General features: G+C 46.7%; 1 protein-coding gene across 1 annotated transcript; it reads left to right on the top strand.

Annotated features, from left to right (window-relative positions):
- The first annotated feature begins 9,767 nt into the window (after positions 1-9,767).
- On the top strand, positions 9,768-11,965 carry LOC145804042 (uncharacterized). The gene is made up of 4 exons (XM_082897457.1): positions 9,768-9,871; positions 9,954-10,052; positions 10,261-10,458; positions 11,915-11,965. Exons 1-4 carry the CDS (start codon positions 9,776-9,778, stop codon positions 11,963-11,965), a joined length of 444 nt encoding a protein of 147 aa, XP_082753583.1. The 5' UTR covers positions 9,768-9,775.
- The last annotated feature ends 1,773 nt before the right edge of the window (positions 11,966-13,738 follow it).

Genomic DNA, 13,738 nt, shown 5'->3' with positions numbered 1-13,738 from the left:
CCTCATGCATGTCGGTAGATATGTAATTATGGTGTTTATTTGCCATTTCTCATGCATTAGGGTTTAAACACTCGGACACTTATTCGGACCCTCTTGCATGATGACAGATTTATAATTATGATGTTTACTTGCCATTTCACATGCATTAGGGTTTAAACGCTCTGAAACTTATTCGGACACTCTTGCATGATGAGAGATATGTAATTGTGGTGTTTACTTGCCATTTCTCGAGCATTAGGATTCGAACACTCTGACCCTTATTCAGACCCTCTTGCGTGATGGCAGATATGTAATTATGGTGTTTACTTGCCATTTCTCATGAATTAGGGTTTAAACACTCGGACACTTATTCGGACCTTCTTGCAAGATGGCAGATGTGTAATTATGGTGTTTACTTGCCATTTCTCGAGCATTAGGATTCGAACACTCGAACTCTTATTCGGACCCTCTTGCACAATGGCAGATATGTAATTATGGTGTTTACTTGCCATTTCTTATGCATTATGGTTTAAGCACTCGGACATATATTCGGACCCTCTTGCATGATGGCTGATACGTAATTACGGTGTTTGTATGTGTAACAAGCCCGCGGGGGACCTCGCTACAGCTCGGACTCGATTTCGTAGTCACGGTTCTAAATCTGAACCAAAGAGTCCAAATCCGGCAAATCGTTTTGAGAAAACTGATTTTTGAAAGAAGTGCCAAACATGGACTGCTTTGCCAGATACAGAGTCGCCACCTAAATATTTTATTTTGGGAAATTTAGGAAACCCTGACTCGGTGCCAAAAGGCCACGTGTCCGTCATCACCAAAGTTGCCTCGGCTCGGGAACTTGGGTACGATTGGGGAAGGTCACTTCGTGAGCACCCCCGCTCGCCCGATCAAAGATCGGCCTCTACTAACCATGATATCTATTTTTGAAAACATTGTGAGTTCTTATTCCGGTTATTAGCCTAGGTTACTATGTGATGCGCACAGCATACAAGTATAGACTGGATCGCCTGAATTGGAACAAAACATTTCATGTTCGCTTTTTGAAAATGGTTTGCTACCCGCAGGTAGGCCTGAAACATTTGATGATTTATTCCAATTTAAGTAACCCAACCTTCACCCACAGGCATTTAGGCAGTTATATCACATAAGCATATAGCCTCATGGTAAGCATGCTATTCATGGCAGCACTCACTCGCATGCAAGGATGCTAAAGCATAAAGCTTACCGAGTACTCCAAGCCAAAACAAAAACTGTATTAGAAATCATGCATGATCCTAGGTATACAGAAATGCCTAATGCATCACATGCAAAGATGCAACTATAGCAGGCTCGGCTATTCTAAACATGGCGTATGGAATGCTACAGCTAACATGTATTCAATTTGGAATTGAAAATACAATGCAGTTAGTATGATGCGCCGAGCCCGATGTATGCAAAACAGATGAATGAATGCAAACATGCTGTCATACTGTATGCTAATTAAAATATGCCCTAATCTAACCATCATAAGCGGATAAATAAAAGGGAGAAAGACGTGGGGTTGGAAGACATACAACACACACACGCACACTTATTACAGTTATGCCCTCGCGCAGAGGGTCCGAATAAATATACAGTCCCGAATAAAAGAATATTACAGTCCAAATAATACAGTCCGAATAATATACAAATTCCTAATTAATTAATGAATTAACTAAGAAAGTAAATAGAACTGGCGTGCAAGCCAGGGACTGCCTTGCTTCTGATGGATGATGCATGTCTGGGTTGTCTTGCGCGGAAATCCACCGGGATGCCCCAATTAGCCTATGTTTAGCAGTTATCCTTGGAAAACGAGCCAAGCTCCGAAAAGTTGCTGATTCTTCATTTTGCTGCAACAGAGAGCAAGAAAGGGGCATAGCAATGTATTTTCACAGATATATGCATGCCTCGATCCTCGTGCCACCAATCACGCATACCGAGGCATGATGGCCGAGGAGTCGAAATGCACAATTCAATATAGGATGAATGCACATAAAAACACAGCTAAAACCTAACTCCACCATGGATAATCCGGAGTGTCGGTGACTAGGGAATTGAGATACATTCCGTCACTCGGAGTACGGAATGCACCTCGTTTCCCGTGCCCGGGCTAACTCCTATTCCGAACATGATGCAATATGCATGGCATGAATTAAATGCAACTAAGATACAATTCTAACATACACAATGTTATGAAATGAGATGCCTCGAAATGCGTGCACACGGGCACGCAAACCGAGAAAATGACATACGTAATGCAAATGATATGAAATGCGATATGGGCTTACACTAACATGAGAGAGCCTCAGCCACACTCACGTAAGAGGCCGATAGATGAAAATGAAGTGCCTCGAAATGCGTGCACACGGGCACGCAAACCGAGGCGATGGCATACGCAATGCAATGGCATGGAAATGGCATATAAAATGCAACATGGACTTATACTAACATGAGAGAGCCTCAGCCACACTCACATAAGAGGCCGGTGGATGAAAATGAAGTGCCTCGAAATGCGTGCACACGGGCACGTAAACCGAGGCAATGGTATATGCAGTGCAATGGCATGGAAATGGCATATAGAATGCAACATGGACTTATACTAACATGAGAGAGCCTCAGCCGCACTCACATAAGAGGCCGACAGATGAAAATGAAGTGCCTCGAAATGCGTGCACACGGGCACGCAAACCGAGGCGATGACATACGCAATGCAATGGCATGGAAATGGCATATAGAATGCAACATGGACTTATACTAACATGAGAGAGCCTCAGCCGCACTCACATAAGAGGCCGACGGATGAAAATGAAGTGCCTCAAAATGCGTGCACACGGGCATGCCAACCGAGGCGATGACATACGCAATGCAATGGCATGGAAATGGCATATGGAATGCAACATGGACTTATACTAACATGAGAGAGCCTCAGCCGCACTCACATAAGAGGCCGACGGATGAAAATGAAGTGCCTCGAAATGCGTGCAAAGGGGCACGCAAACCGAGGCGATGACATACGAAGTGCAATGGCATGGAAATGGCATATGCAAACATGCTAATGGAATTTAAGCACTGAAATGTGGGGGAAAACAGCCCCGAAACGAGGCGAAAACACACCCGATGCATGGAATCTCTCCCGAAATGCAAAATTAGGCACATAGAATGAACTATAGCTATTTGAAGCATGCATAATTGGTACATGGAATGAAAAGACAGAAGCAAGGCAGCCCCAAAATAAGCATTTTACCAGTACAAATCCTGGCCAAACAGCAAACAAGGATAGGGCAATAATGGCATACAAAAACAGGGGCCGAGAGAGGGCAATGAAACAAGTGGTATATGCAAAGCCCAAACTGAAAAATTCCCTTCTACAACATTGAAGAGGGACCAAAAATAGGCACATTTAGAGAACTGTAAAAACCCTAAAAACAAATATAGATATGGCTAAGCTCTTATGCAAGAAAATGGGCCAAAAGGTGGCCAAAGAGGCAAGTGGTATATGCACAGCCCAAACTAAAACATTCCCTTGTACAACATTGAAGAGGGACCAAAAATATGACTATTTATAGAACTGTAAAAACTCCAGAACAGTATACAAACATGCTAGAAATGCATTGCAAAATGAGGCTCAAAAGTGGCTATAACGCAAAGTATGCAAAATATTCATCAAACAGCCAAAGACCCTTAATGAAACATGAAGAATGGGCCAAAATAAGACTATTTTTAGTACTGTAACAAGGCCAAAAACCGAAGCATGATAGGCTGCCAAAACATGCAAAAATGGGGACCAAAGAGGGAATATAAAGGCAAGTGTAGCAAATATGCCTCAAACCATGAAAGGCCCTTAATGAAACATGAATAATTGGCCAAAATAAGAACTTTTATAGCTCTGTAAAATGACCAAAAATGGAACCAAGATAGGCTGCCAAGTCATACAAGAATAGGGGACCAAAGATGGATATAAAGACAAGTGGTACATGGAGGTCCCAAACAAAGATGAACCCTTCTTCAATGTTGACGAGGGGCTCAAAATAAGCCTACTTACAGTTCATGAGAAACTCCAAAATAGATCACACTTAGGTAAGAAAAAGCATGCAAAATATTGACATACAAAGAGGGTATTGAAGCAAGTGCAAGATGGAGGGCTCAAACAGGGTTGAGCCCTTAATGAGACATGAAAATGAGATTAAAAAAATGATCTTTTCAGTTTTGGTCGGAGCTCAAAACAGTAAGCATGATGGCTAGAGGAATGGTGCAAAAATGAACTAGAAAAGAGGGAAAATGGACTCACCCTTGAAGATCAATACTTTTGTTGCTTCTTGGACCAAATTTGTTGCCTCTTAGCTGCTGGAATTCCTCCCCTTGCTGCTGGAATGGAGTGGTGGTGGTAGAGCTTGGTGGTGTAGAAGAAATGGTAGTGTAGAACTTGAAGGTTTTCAAGGAAATGAGGGAGATGGAGAGGGAGTTTTCTATTCAAGCTTGAGGAGCAAATTTTCTAACCCTCGTATGCAATGTTGCCAGTTGATTATATGGACAAAAAAAGGGGAGTAAAGGAGGGGCAAAGGTGGGGGAAAATTAGGCAAGTTTTCCCCCACAAAATATCCCCCGGATTGGGATATTTTCTGGGGGAAACAGCTATACAGCTGTAAAGTTGATGTTGCAAGGAACATGGCCGGCCCCTTTTTGGAGCTCCAGGTGGCCGGCCGGCCACCCCACCTAGCCGGCCGGCTAGGGGTCAAAACGGTCAAGTTGAAATAGTGGCCGGCCACCACTTTTTAAGGTCCTCCCATGTGTGTACATCACAGATATGTGGTTCAAAGTTCAAGAAAAAGGGCCCAGGTTGTTCAACATTAACCCGGAAGGAGGGGTTCAAAAGGGTCAGGAAATATTACTGGCCGGCCACCAACTTTTAGGATCCTCCCAAGTGTGTACATCACAGATATGTGGCTCAAAGTTCAAGAAAAAGGCCCCAAGGTGTTAAACATTAGCCCGGAAGTGTGAAAAACGGGCGTCGGAGGGCGTCGGAGGATATATAACTGGTTGCTGCAAAAATTACTGTCCTTCCACCCTTCTACGGCCTTCCCAGTGATAAAACAGAGGTACCTGCCAAAAATGAACGAAAACCGTTGCAAAACGAATCTTCGGGGGCCAAAACGCGCAGTTCGGGGTCCCGAAAATGGGCTGTTAAGCACCGAAAGTGGCATTCAGCCACGAAGTGGGTTTCTCAGACCCCAGTGTCCCTCAAAAGGGAGTAAATAGGAGGTACGCCAAAAACCGGGGCAAACGGAGATGGTTAGGCAGTCCCGAACCGAGGCACACGGCCAACGATTCCGAAAAACCGAAAACCGAACTCCGAAATGGGCAAAATGGCCTACGGCCACGAAATGTAACCTACGGACATTGAGAAATGGTCTACGGGACCTCTCCCTCCCCTCAGGAAAAGAAACAGAGAAAATCGAGTCTGGTTCGCGAACCGAGGCAAGGCACAGAAGAGGGTTCGGAAGTCCGGAGGCAGGGCTCGCAGCCGCGACTTTGAGACTTCTGAACAAGCACAACATGCAATATCACCAAGTGCTCAACTGGCGACGTCTGAGTGTTAAGGTCGGTCAAAAATGGGGTGTCTACAGTTGCCCCTCTTTGACAGAACCCGGAAGTCATAAGTGACGGGAGTGAATGTCAAAGCCCAGAGACGACCCATTTTTGATAAGGCCGAAGACTTAGACAGACATACAAGATAAACAGAGAGGTGCCCGCAGGCATGCCCGCAGGCAGGGGGGGCAAAATGCAACTGACAATACAGGAAGCCGAAGGTAACTCAATGATCGTGCAGATGCAGCAAGCTGTAATGAAACAAGTATTCGCAAATAGATGCAACAGTTTTAAGCAAGAATGCAAAGCAACAACTACATTTCATGCAGTTAAGAATGCGGAGGATTATTCAATCCCCGCCACGTCTCACACGGAGAAGATACGATACCAGCGCGATTCGTCTGGTCGCACCAGCCTCAAATGAACCGTACATGCAATATCGTGCCTGTAAAAGAGAAATTTCAACAAGTACAATATGCTACCAACATATATTTAATGTGATTCTGAAAGTTTGACACACGTAGTGCCGATGAGTGAATGCATCGCAATGCAAGAGTGGAACATGCGTGACAACGCATGCTCAAACACAGAGGTATGGCAATATTAAGAAATGTGCATAACAATGCAAGTATGCTCATGAGAATGCAAGTTATGTGCATGATAGTGCAAAACGAGCATAAATCAGGGTGCCCGTTTGTTACGAAATGACGAGCAAGGGAACGCGTGTTTCGGCGAAGGCGACTTCGATGACGGGCTTCGATTCAATTTCCTGGAAAGACTACAACATATTCAAAAGGATACATCTTGATTTTGATGAATAATGATGAGACACATGTCAGAATTTGAAGCTGAAGTTCCGGCGGAGCAATTGCGCGACCGGAAGTGTACTTTTCTTGAACTTTTTCAGGTCCCGAGAACTCCAATCTTCCTCAAAATTTGCAGGGAGCTAGGTGAGCCTGTGGGGGACATGGCCGGCTAGTTTTATGAGGGATAGGAGGTGGCCGGCTGGTTTTCCAAAAAGTAAATGGCTGGCCGGCCGGTTTTCCAAAAAGGAAATGGCTGGCCGGCTAGAAAAGGTGGCCGGCCGGCCATATGCCCAAATCCGAGGGCATTTTGGTCCTTTCACCTCCTTTCTTTATGCTCCTTCATCCCAAGACTTGGAGCCTATAAATGCAGCCGAGATCTTCTCTTCTCCTGCCTCCTACACCACTTTCTTCTCCAGATCTGAGTTCCATACGCGCTTTCCAACGCCCCACGCAAGTTGTTTTCAGAAAAATATTCAGTTTCAAGCACTTTGAACTGATTAAATTTTGGTTTCGGAGCTTCTTTTCTCATTTTCGCCACTTGAGGTGAGTTTGTCTCAATATTTGGAAGATTTTCTCAGGAGTTGACTTTTGTTGACTTTTTCATTTCCCGAGAGTTGACTTTTGTTGACTTTTTCCAATTTTGGCTCATTTTCGCTCATTTTTGCTCCTCTTGCAGATTTTCTGAAAATGGCGGGTCATTCTCCTCATGGTGGAGGCTTTCCAGGTGCCGGGGACGATTTTGATCCCATGACTTTGCCCCCAAGGGTCCGGCCTTTTATTCCCGGGAGGTACGCTCCGCCAGCACATGTCCTTCCTCGTGCCGTTTTCCGTCATTTCACTGACTTTGACGAGCGAGCACCTGGGGATCTGCTTCTCCGAGAGCCAGAGCATCACCTCTCTCATGAGGCCCGAGAGGTATTTACTTCATTTTCTGCATTTTTCGTACATTTCGCACCTTTGCCATGCTTGAACACGCAGTTTAGCTTTTGACATAATATTTTGCTTGCATCCTGAACATGTAGTTTAAACACTCGAATTTTTGGACACTCGGCTCATTAATTAATTGCGAACGCACAGTACACATTAGTTAAGAGGTGAACACACGGCTCAAACACCGATTTGTCGAACACACAGCCCGAATTCGAAAGTGAACACACAACCCACACTTTAAATTTTCTGAACACACAGCCCAGATTAGAATAGTGAACACGCAGCCCACACTGATTGAAAGTTGAACACGCAGCCCAAACTTTAAATTTTCTGAAAACACAGCCCAGATTAGAATAGTGAACACGCAGCCCACACTGATTGAAAGTTGAGCACGCAGCCCAAACTTTAAATTTTCTGAACACACAGCGCAGATTAAAATAGTGAACACGCAGCCCACACTGATTGAAAGTTGACCACGCAGCCCAAACTTCAAATTTTCTTAACACGCAGCCCAGATTAGAATAGTGAACACGTAGCCCACATTGATTGAAAGTTGAACACGCAGCCCACACTGATTGAAAGTTGAACACGCAGCCCAAACTTCAAATTTTCTGAACACGCAGCCCAGATTAGAATAGTGAACATGCAGCCCACACTGATTGAAAGTTGAACACGCAGCCCAAACTTCAAATTTTCTGAACACGCAGCCCAAACTTCAAATTTCCTGAACACGCAGCCCAGATTAGAATAGTGAACACGCAGCCCACACTGATTCATTTGCATGCAGCTTAAACATCACACTTTGAACACACCGCTCACATATTTCATTGGCACATAGCCCATTCATTGCATTGGCACACAGCCCGTTCATTTCATACTGACACATGTATTCATTCTGAACGCAGGTTGGTTCTCGCGGTGTACGGGGATATGACTCCACCGCCGCGAGGGACTGGTACGTTGAGCTTCCGGAGGCCATCCGGGATTTAGTGGACTTGGCAGGATTCGGGACCTTCTGTGCTGGATTATCACGTTGTCCTGCCAGGAGGGCACTGATGGCAGCCTTGGTAGAGAGATGGTGGGACACCACCAACTCCTTTCATTTCTCTGCCACTGGAGACATGACCATGACGCCTCTGGACTTTGTTGTGCTGACTGGCCTGGACATAGGAGGTTGGTCCATCCCTTATGATGAGGACATGGGCGAGTGGGAGGCCGCTTGGATGTATCTATTGGGGGCTCACCCGCCTGTTGACAGGGTTTCTGGGAGGGTCCGATACACTTGGTTCTCTTCCCACTTTCGGCGGGCGGAGATGGTGCCCGAGACTCCTGAGGAGACGGAGCAGTACGCCCGTGGTTTCCTTATGTTCCTCTTCGGGACTACTCTGTTCGCCGATAGAGGGAACACAGTCGGGTTATATCTGCTGAGCGCTCTGGTTGACCTATCACAGGTCAGTAGATATGACTGGGGTGGCGCCGGCCTGGCTACCCTTTATTGCTATATGAGCGCGACATCCCGCGGGCAGGGAGATTTACTTGGCGGCTACTGGGGAGCCTGGGAGGCATTTTCTGTCCCCTTGATTTACATTTCTGCTCCTCATTACTTGTCCATTGCACACACGGCGCGCTTTGCAGCCTGTATTTTGCCCTCAGCATTTTGTATTTATATTTTGCACTGCTTTTCTCAGTTATGGGTATACGTATACTTCCCGGCATTAGGCCTGGAGTTGCAGGTGACAGGGCCTCCCATGACCCCATATTCATTGGTATTCGAGGGCCCGCATCGGCCGAGACGCCGAGAGTCTCTCCTTTACTTGCGACAGTATTTTGACACTGTGCGACAGTCGGAGGTACTTCAAAACTTTCAGTTCCTTTCATTTTCATCTTTGATTTGCTCTGTATATTCCCGATTTCTGATTGGTTTATGCATTTATCATCCGCAGATCACGTGGCAGCCCTGGGCGCCCCTGGGTGATGGTCTCCAATTTCAGTATACCGGAGGATCGGGCACCTCCCAGTATAGGGTCCTGCTCGAAGGGCCAGTTGGCAGGGCATGGTTTCTGGGGGAACGCTTTCTGCGTCAGGTATGGGGGTATCTTTCTCAGGATCCTCCCGCAGTACCCCCAGTCAGTATGCGGACTGCTGACAGGCTCTCTTTCTCGGAGGTAGTCGGCGCCATGCTGGGTAGTGATGCTTTACTATATCTTGAGGAGGGGCACTATGCCACTTACCGTCATACATATTTAATGCCTCCATTGACGGGAGCTCGCACCCCGATGATGAGGTCTGCCGGTATGTCATCCTCGGGCCAGGCCCGGGCTCGGGATGCAGACGCCCCTTCCACCAGCGGGGCTGGTACATCTAGAGGTGGGGGTTGACCGGTTCCTCCGATTCCGTCGACTTATCCTTATCCTGGATGGCCAAATATGCCAACTGAGTTGATGGCGTGGCAGTATGGGGCTATCTCTCCGACTCCGATCCCGCTAGAGCCTCCGATGCCCAGTGATCGATACGCCATTGATCCTGACTCACCGCTGGTATGCTCCACTGTTTTTCATTCATCCTTCAGACGTTTAGACATTCTTTCATTCACTGATGATTATGAGCTCATATTTACAGCCACCGCGAGGGTACATGGAGGAGGTGGTTGGACTGGTGGCCACACTCGAGGGCATGGTCCTGCGGAGGGAGGCACAGTTGTCTATCGCGGGCATTCAGGTACCCTTCAGTTTTCTGGCATTTATCATACTTCTGATGACATGCTGATTTCTACTGCATCGATAGACTACTTGTGTAGAGCACATCTGACACACACCCCACTTGCACACTGTATTTACATGCACCCACTTCACGTAGTCTTTGCTTGTATCTGCATCTGATGTATATATTTGGACTGATGTATTTGAATTGAACTTTTTATTTTCAGATGCCTTCATGGTCCGGTCAGCCGCAGGCCAGGCCACCTGGGCCTCCTTGGGGAGCTGGGCCATCTGGGCCATTTCACGGAGTTGGGTCATCCGGGCCTTTTCAGGGGGCTGGGCCATCCTGGCCTTTCCGAGGAGCTGGGCCATCTAGGCCTTTTCGAGGAGCTCGAGGAGGGCCTGTCCGCAGACGCAGGGCTCACGTTATAGAGGCGGAGCCTGATGAAGAGGAGGAGGAGGAGGATGATGAGGAGGAGGAGGAGGAGGCTACCGACCGTCAGTCAGAGACATCTGTTGAGAAGGGAGGCTCCGGCCTTGGTTCCGGGAGTGGAGACGAGGTAGAGGGGGATCCAGAGGATGACAGCTCCGACTCGGATGACGATGGCGATGGTGATGGTGGCGGAGAGTCCGTTTCGCAGAAGAGGACGAAGAGGGCCTCTTATTACTGCTCTTGAGAGCATAGATGTAGCCTGTTTCCTGTTTTATTTATCTTTTTGCTAGTAGTTTGTAGCACTTTGCACATTGTTAGGTAGTTTTATTTTTTGTAAAACTTGTACCTTTGTTCGTTGTAAAACATGATGGAATGAAACAGCTTTCGAAAAGGTGTTTATATTTTAAACTTTTAGCATCGTATCGCATCATTTTATTTCGCATAAAAAATGAAATTGAATGGGAATGTGCATTGTGTAATCACCAAGTCAGGTAGTGAACCGACGCAACAAACTAAGCAACTCAACTTACTAAGATATAACAGAACCTTAGGAAGTTTACAACTCAATAAGCAAAATACAACAGTGTTGACAACGTAAATAAACAAGACTTAAACAAAGATTGTTTAATCAGAGAGCAATGACTCGAAAACACGAAACACGTCCGCTCGACAAACAACTCGATAAGCAAAACAACAACTCGATAATCAAAACAACAACTCGATAAACAAAACTCAGCAACAACAGAGTGTACTTCGGACGATCTGGGCACCGGAACGCATCCGAAACAGAGGGAAATGAAGGCCTTTGACTCTCCCATTGCATGGAAATGCTTGAAACTTTCCCTCGAAGGGTAAAACAGGGCCAAGGAGATACACTGAAGCACTGCCGGCCACCTTTGGGAGCCGGCCGGCCAATTTTATGGAGAGAGGGAGCCGGCCGGCCAGTTTTGTAAAAAGCAAATGGCCGGCCAGCCAGAAAAGGCTGCCGGCCGGCCACTTATTCCTGCAGCCACCTAGTTTTTGACACGTGTCCCCGTGAATAGTGTTTTTCCCTTTATAAAAGCCTCAACTTCGGGAACATTCATTTCATCTTAGTTTTACACAAAGATGGAGGCGTTTCTTGCGGAAAATCTCACATCTTGGATCTCTTCTCTAGATGGCTCGGAAAAGCTGAACTTCCGGGGTTTCGGTTTGAATGCACTATTCACGCTGAGCCGTACTCCGCTACATCTCCCTTTTCTCCATGCCGCGGCAAGGTTCTGGAACCCAGTGACGCACGTTTTTAGCTTCGGCGGCCAAGAGGTATGTGCCACTTTCGAAGATTTTCAGGTTTTGATGGAGTCTGAATGCGCTGAAGTGATCTTGCCCCAGCTCCGTTTTGGCCACGCCCAGGCTTTAGGGCGGATGTGTGGGCTCACGGTGCATGATGCTCGATCTCTGATCTACAGTGGGGAACTGGACATTCTTGGCTTGATCCATCATTTTTCCGACGCCGGTGACCGCAGCAACCATTATTGGCAGGGTTTCCGGCAACACGCCCTCTGCTTGTGTTTGTTGTCTCACTTTCTGCTTTCCTCGGGCTTCGGCGGAGCTAGCATTCGCCTGATTGAAGTTGCCCAAGGCTTGAGAGAGGGAAAGAGCTGCATCGCTATGACCTTGGTCGAGACGCTGATGGGTTTAGATTCTGTCTATCGCCGGGAGGCAACTAGGTTTGCTGGGAGTCCACTGCTGCTGCAGGTAATGTTTCCCACCCAACCTTACATATATATTTGCTCACATCATTCGACCCTCAGGCTCGGTTTTTCTCTCACAAAACCCTTGTCTTACTTTTCTCTCATCGTACATCTCTCTGTTCTTTATTCTCTCATTTTCCATCCCTCCCCCAGGTATGGTTAATGGACAAGTTGCAGGTTGTGGACTCTTGCCCGGCCTATTCAGCTCGAGGCTACTTTTTTCGGTAGCGCCTAGTCAATGCTCTTAACGAAAGGTGGTGGTTTGACTGGATGTACAATCTGTCCGCGGACCGCATTGCTTGGCGTTGTCCTTGGCTCAACCTCCCGGCAATGAGCTATAGTATGTCCCGGCTGATTGGGATCCAATTGATTGGTCTAACCCACTGCGTATTCTATTTTCCGTTCCGGTTCCTGCGTCAATTCGGTCATGATCAGACCTGCCCACCGGAGGGGATTGAGTACCCAGCCGCTTTCCCGGTCCGGGGTGCACAGCTTGCCCGATATGCCACAGCATGGAGGACTAGAGAGCTCCTGGCCCCTGCTTCCACTTTCAGTTGCACTTTGTCCGATGAGTGCTTGGATTGGCTCAACGAGGAGGCACAGGTTGGGCCTAGCTTGGCTTTAGATGCTTCATCCAGCTCTTGGAGGGGACGCAGAGATACTTGACTCAACTATGCCCCAAATGTATTGCTTATTTAGCATTTTCAAGTTTTCTTTATGAATGTAATAAAAAAGCAACCTCGATTGTATGCAAGAGCAGGAGAACTCTGTTTTGAAATCAATGAAATTGAAGGTTGTGGTACTGAAAATTTTCCGCTTTGGTCCAAAAATGGTCTTAGTCGTAAAAAGATTAATTTGAACAAAGTCAACTTTTATTAAAACTTTTCAAAACTATTTTCGATGTGGATCAGAACTAGACACGCCGAAGATCTGTCACTGAGATGCACAACCCCAGATCCCTGCAACTGGAAAGTTGCCCCTAGTCTGAAGAACAATGCGGCACTTCATGGCAACGGAAAGTTGCCCCTAGTCTGAGTAACTTTGCACCGTCGCGGCAACGGAAAGTTGCCCCTATTCTGAACAGCACTGTACCGGAGATCGCGATAAATGCTGATGGATAAAGATGACTGAGATGATCAAAATGGACGGAGTTGATCGGGGAAAAGTTTATGGATGAACTTCAATGTGAAGCTCCCTACGTATCCCAAAGATGGGAATCAAGCCTTACGTAGTTCAGGCCGAGGTTCACTCGAGTATTTTCACTCTCCTTTTGCGCTCTAACTTTTGCCAAGGCCGCCCTTTGCGGGTTTTCAACCTTGCGTGCACAGTTTTTATATTTTCTAATTTTTTGTGCTCTGACTTTTGCCTAGGTCGCCCTTTCGGGTTTTCGCCCTAGCGAGCCTCTCAAGGGTAATATTTCTTCAACTTGTCCATATTGATCGGTTGTGAGAACTCCAAGCCATCTATATCCATCAGAACCACAGCTACACCTGACCAGATAGCTTTGATGATGTAAGGACCAGTCCAATTGGGTTTGAA

Source organism: Camellia sinensis, chromosome 12 (genome assembly GCF_055761805.1).
Source record: "Camellia sinensis isolate YWXY chromosome 12, ASM5576180v1, whole genome shotgun sequence".
NCBI lineage: Eukaryota > Viridiplantae > Streptophyta > Magnoliopsida > Ericales > Theaceae > Camellia > Camellia sinensis.
The sequence above is the reverse complement of the archived record's forward strand: the minus strand, read 5'-3'. Positions and strand labels throughout refer to the sequence as shown.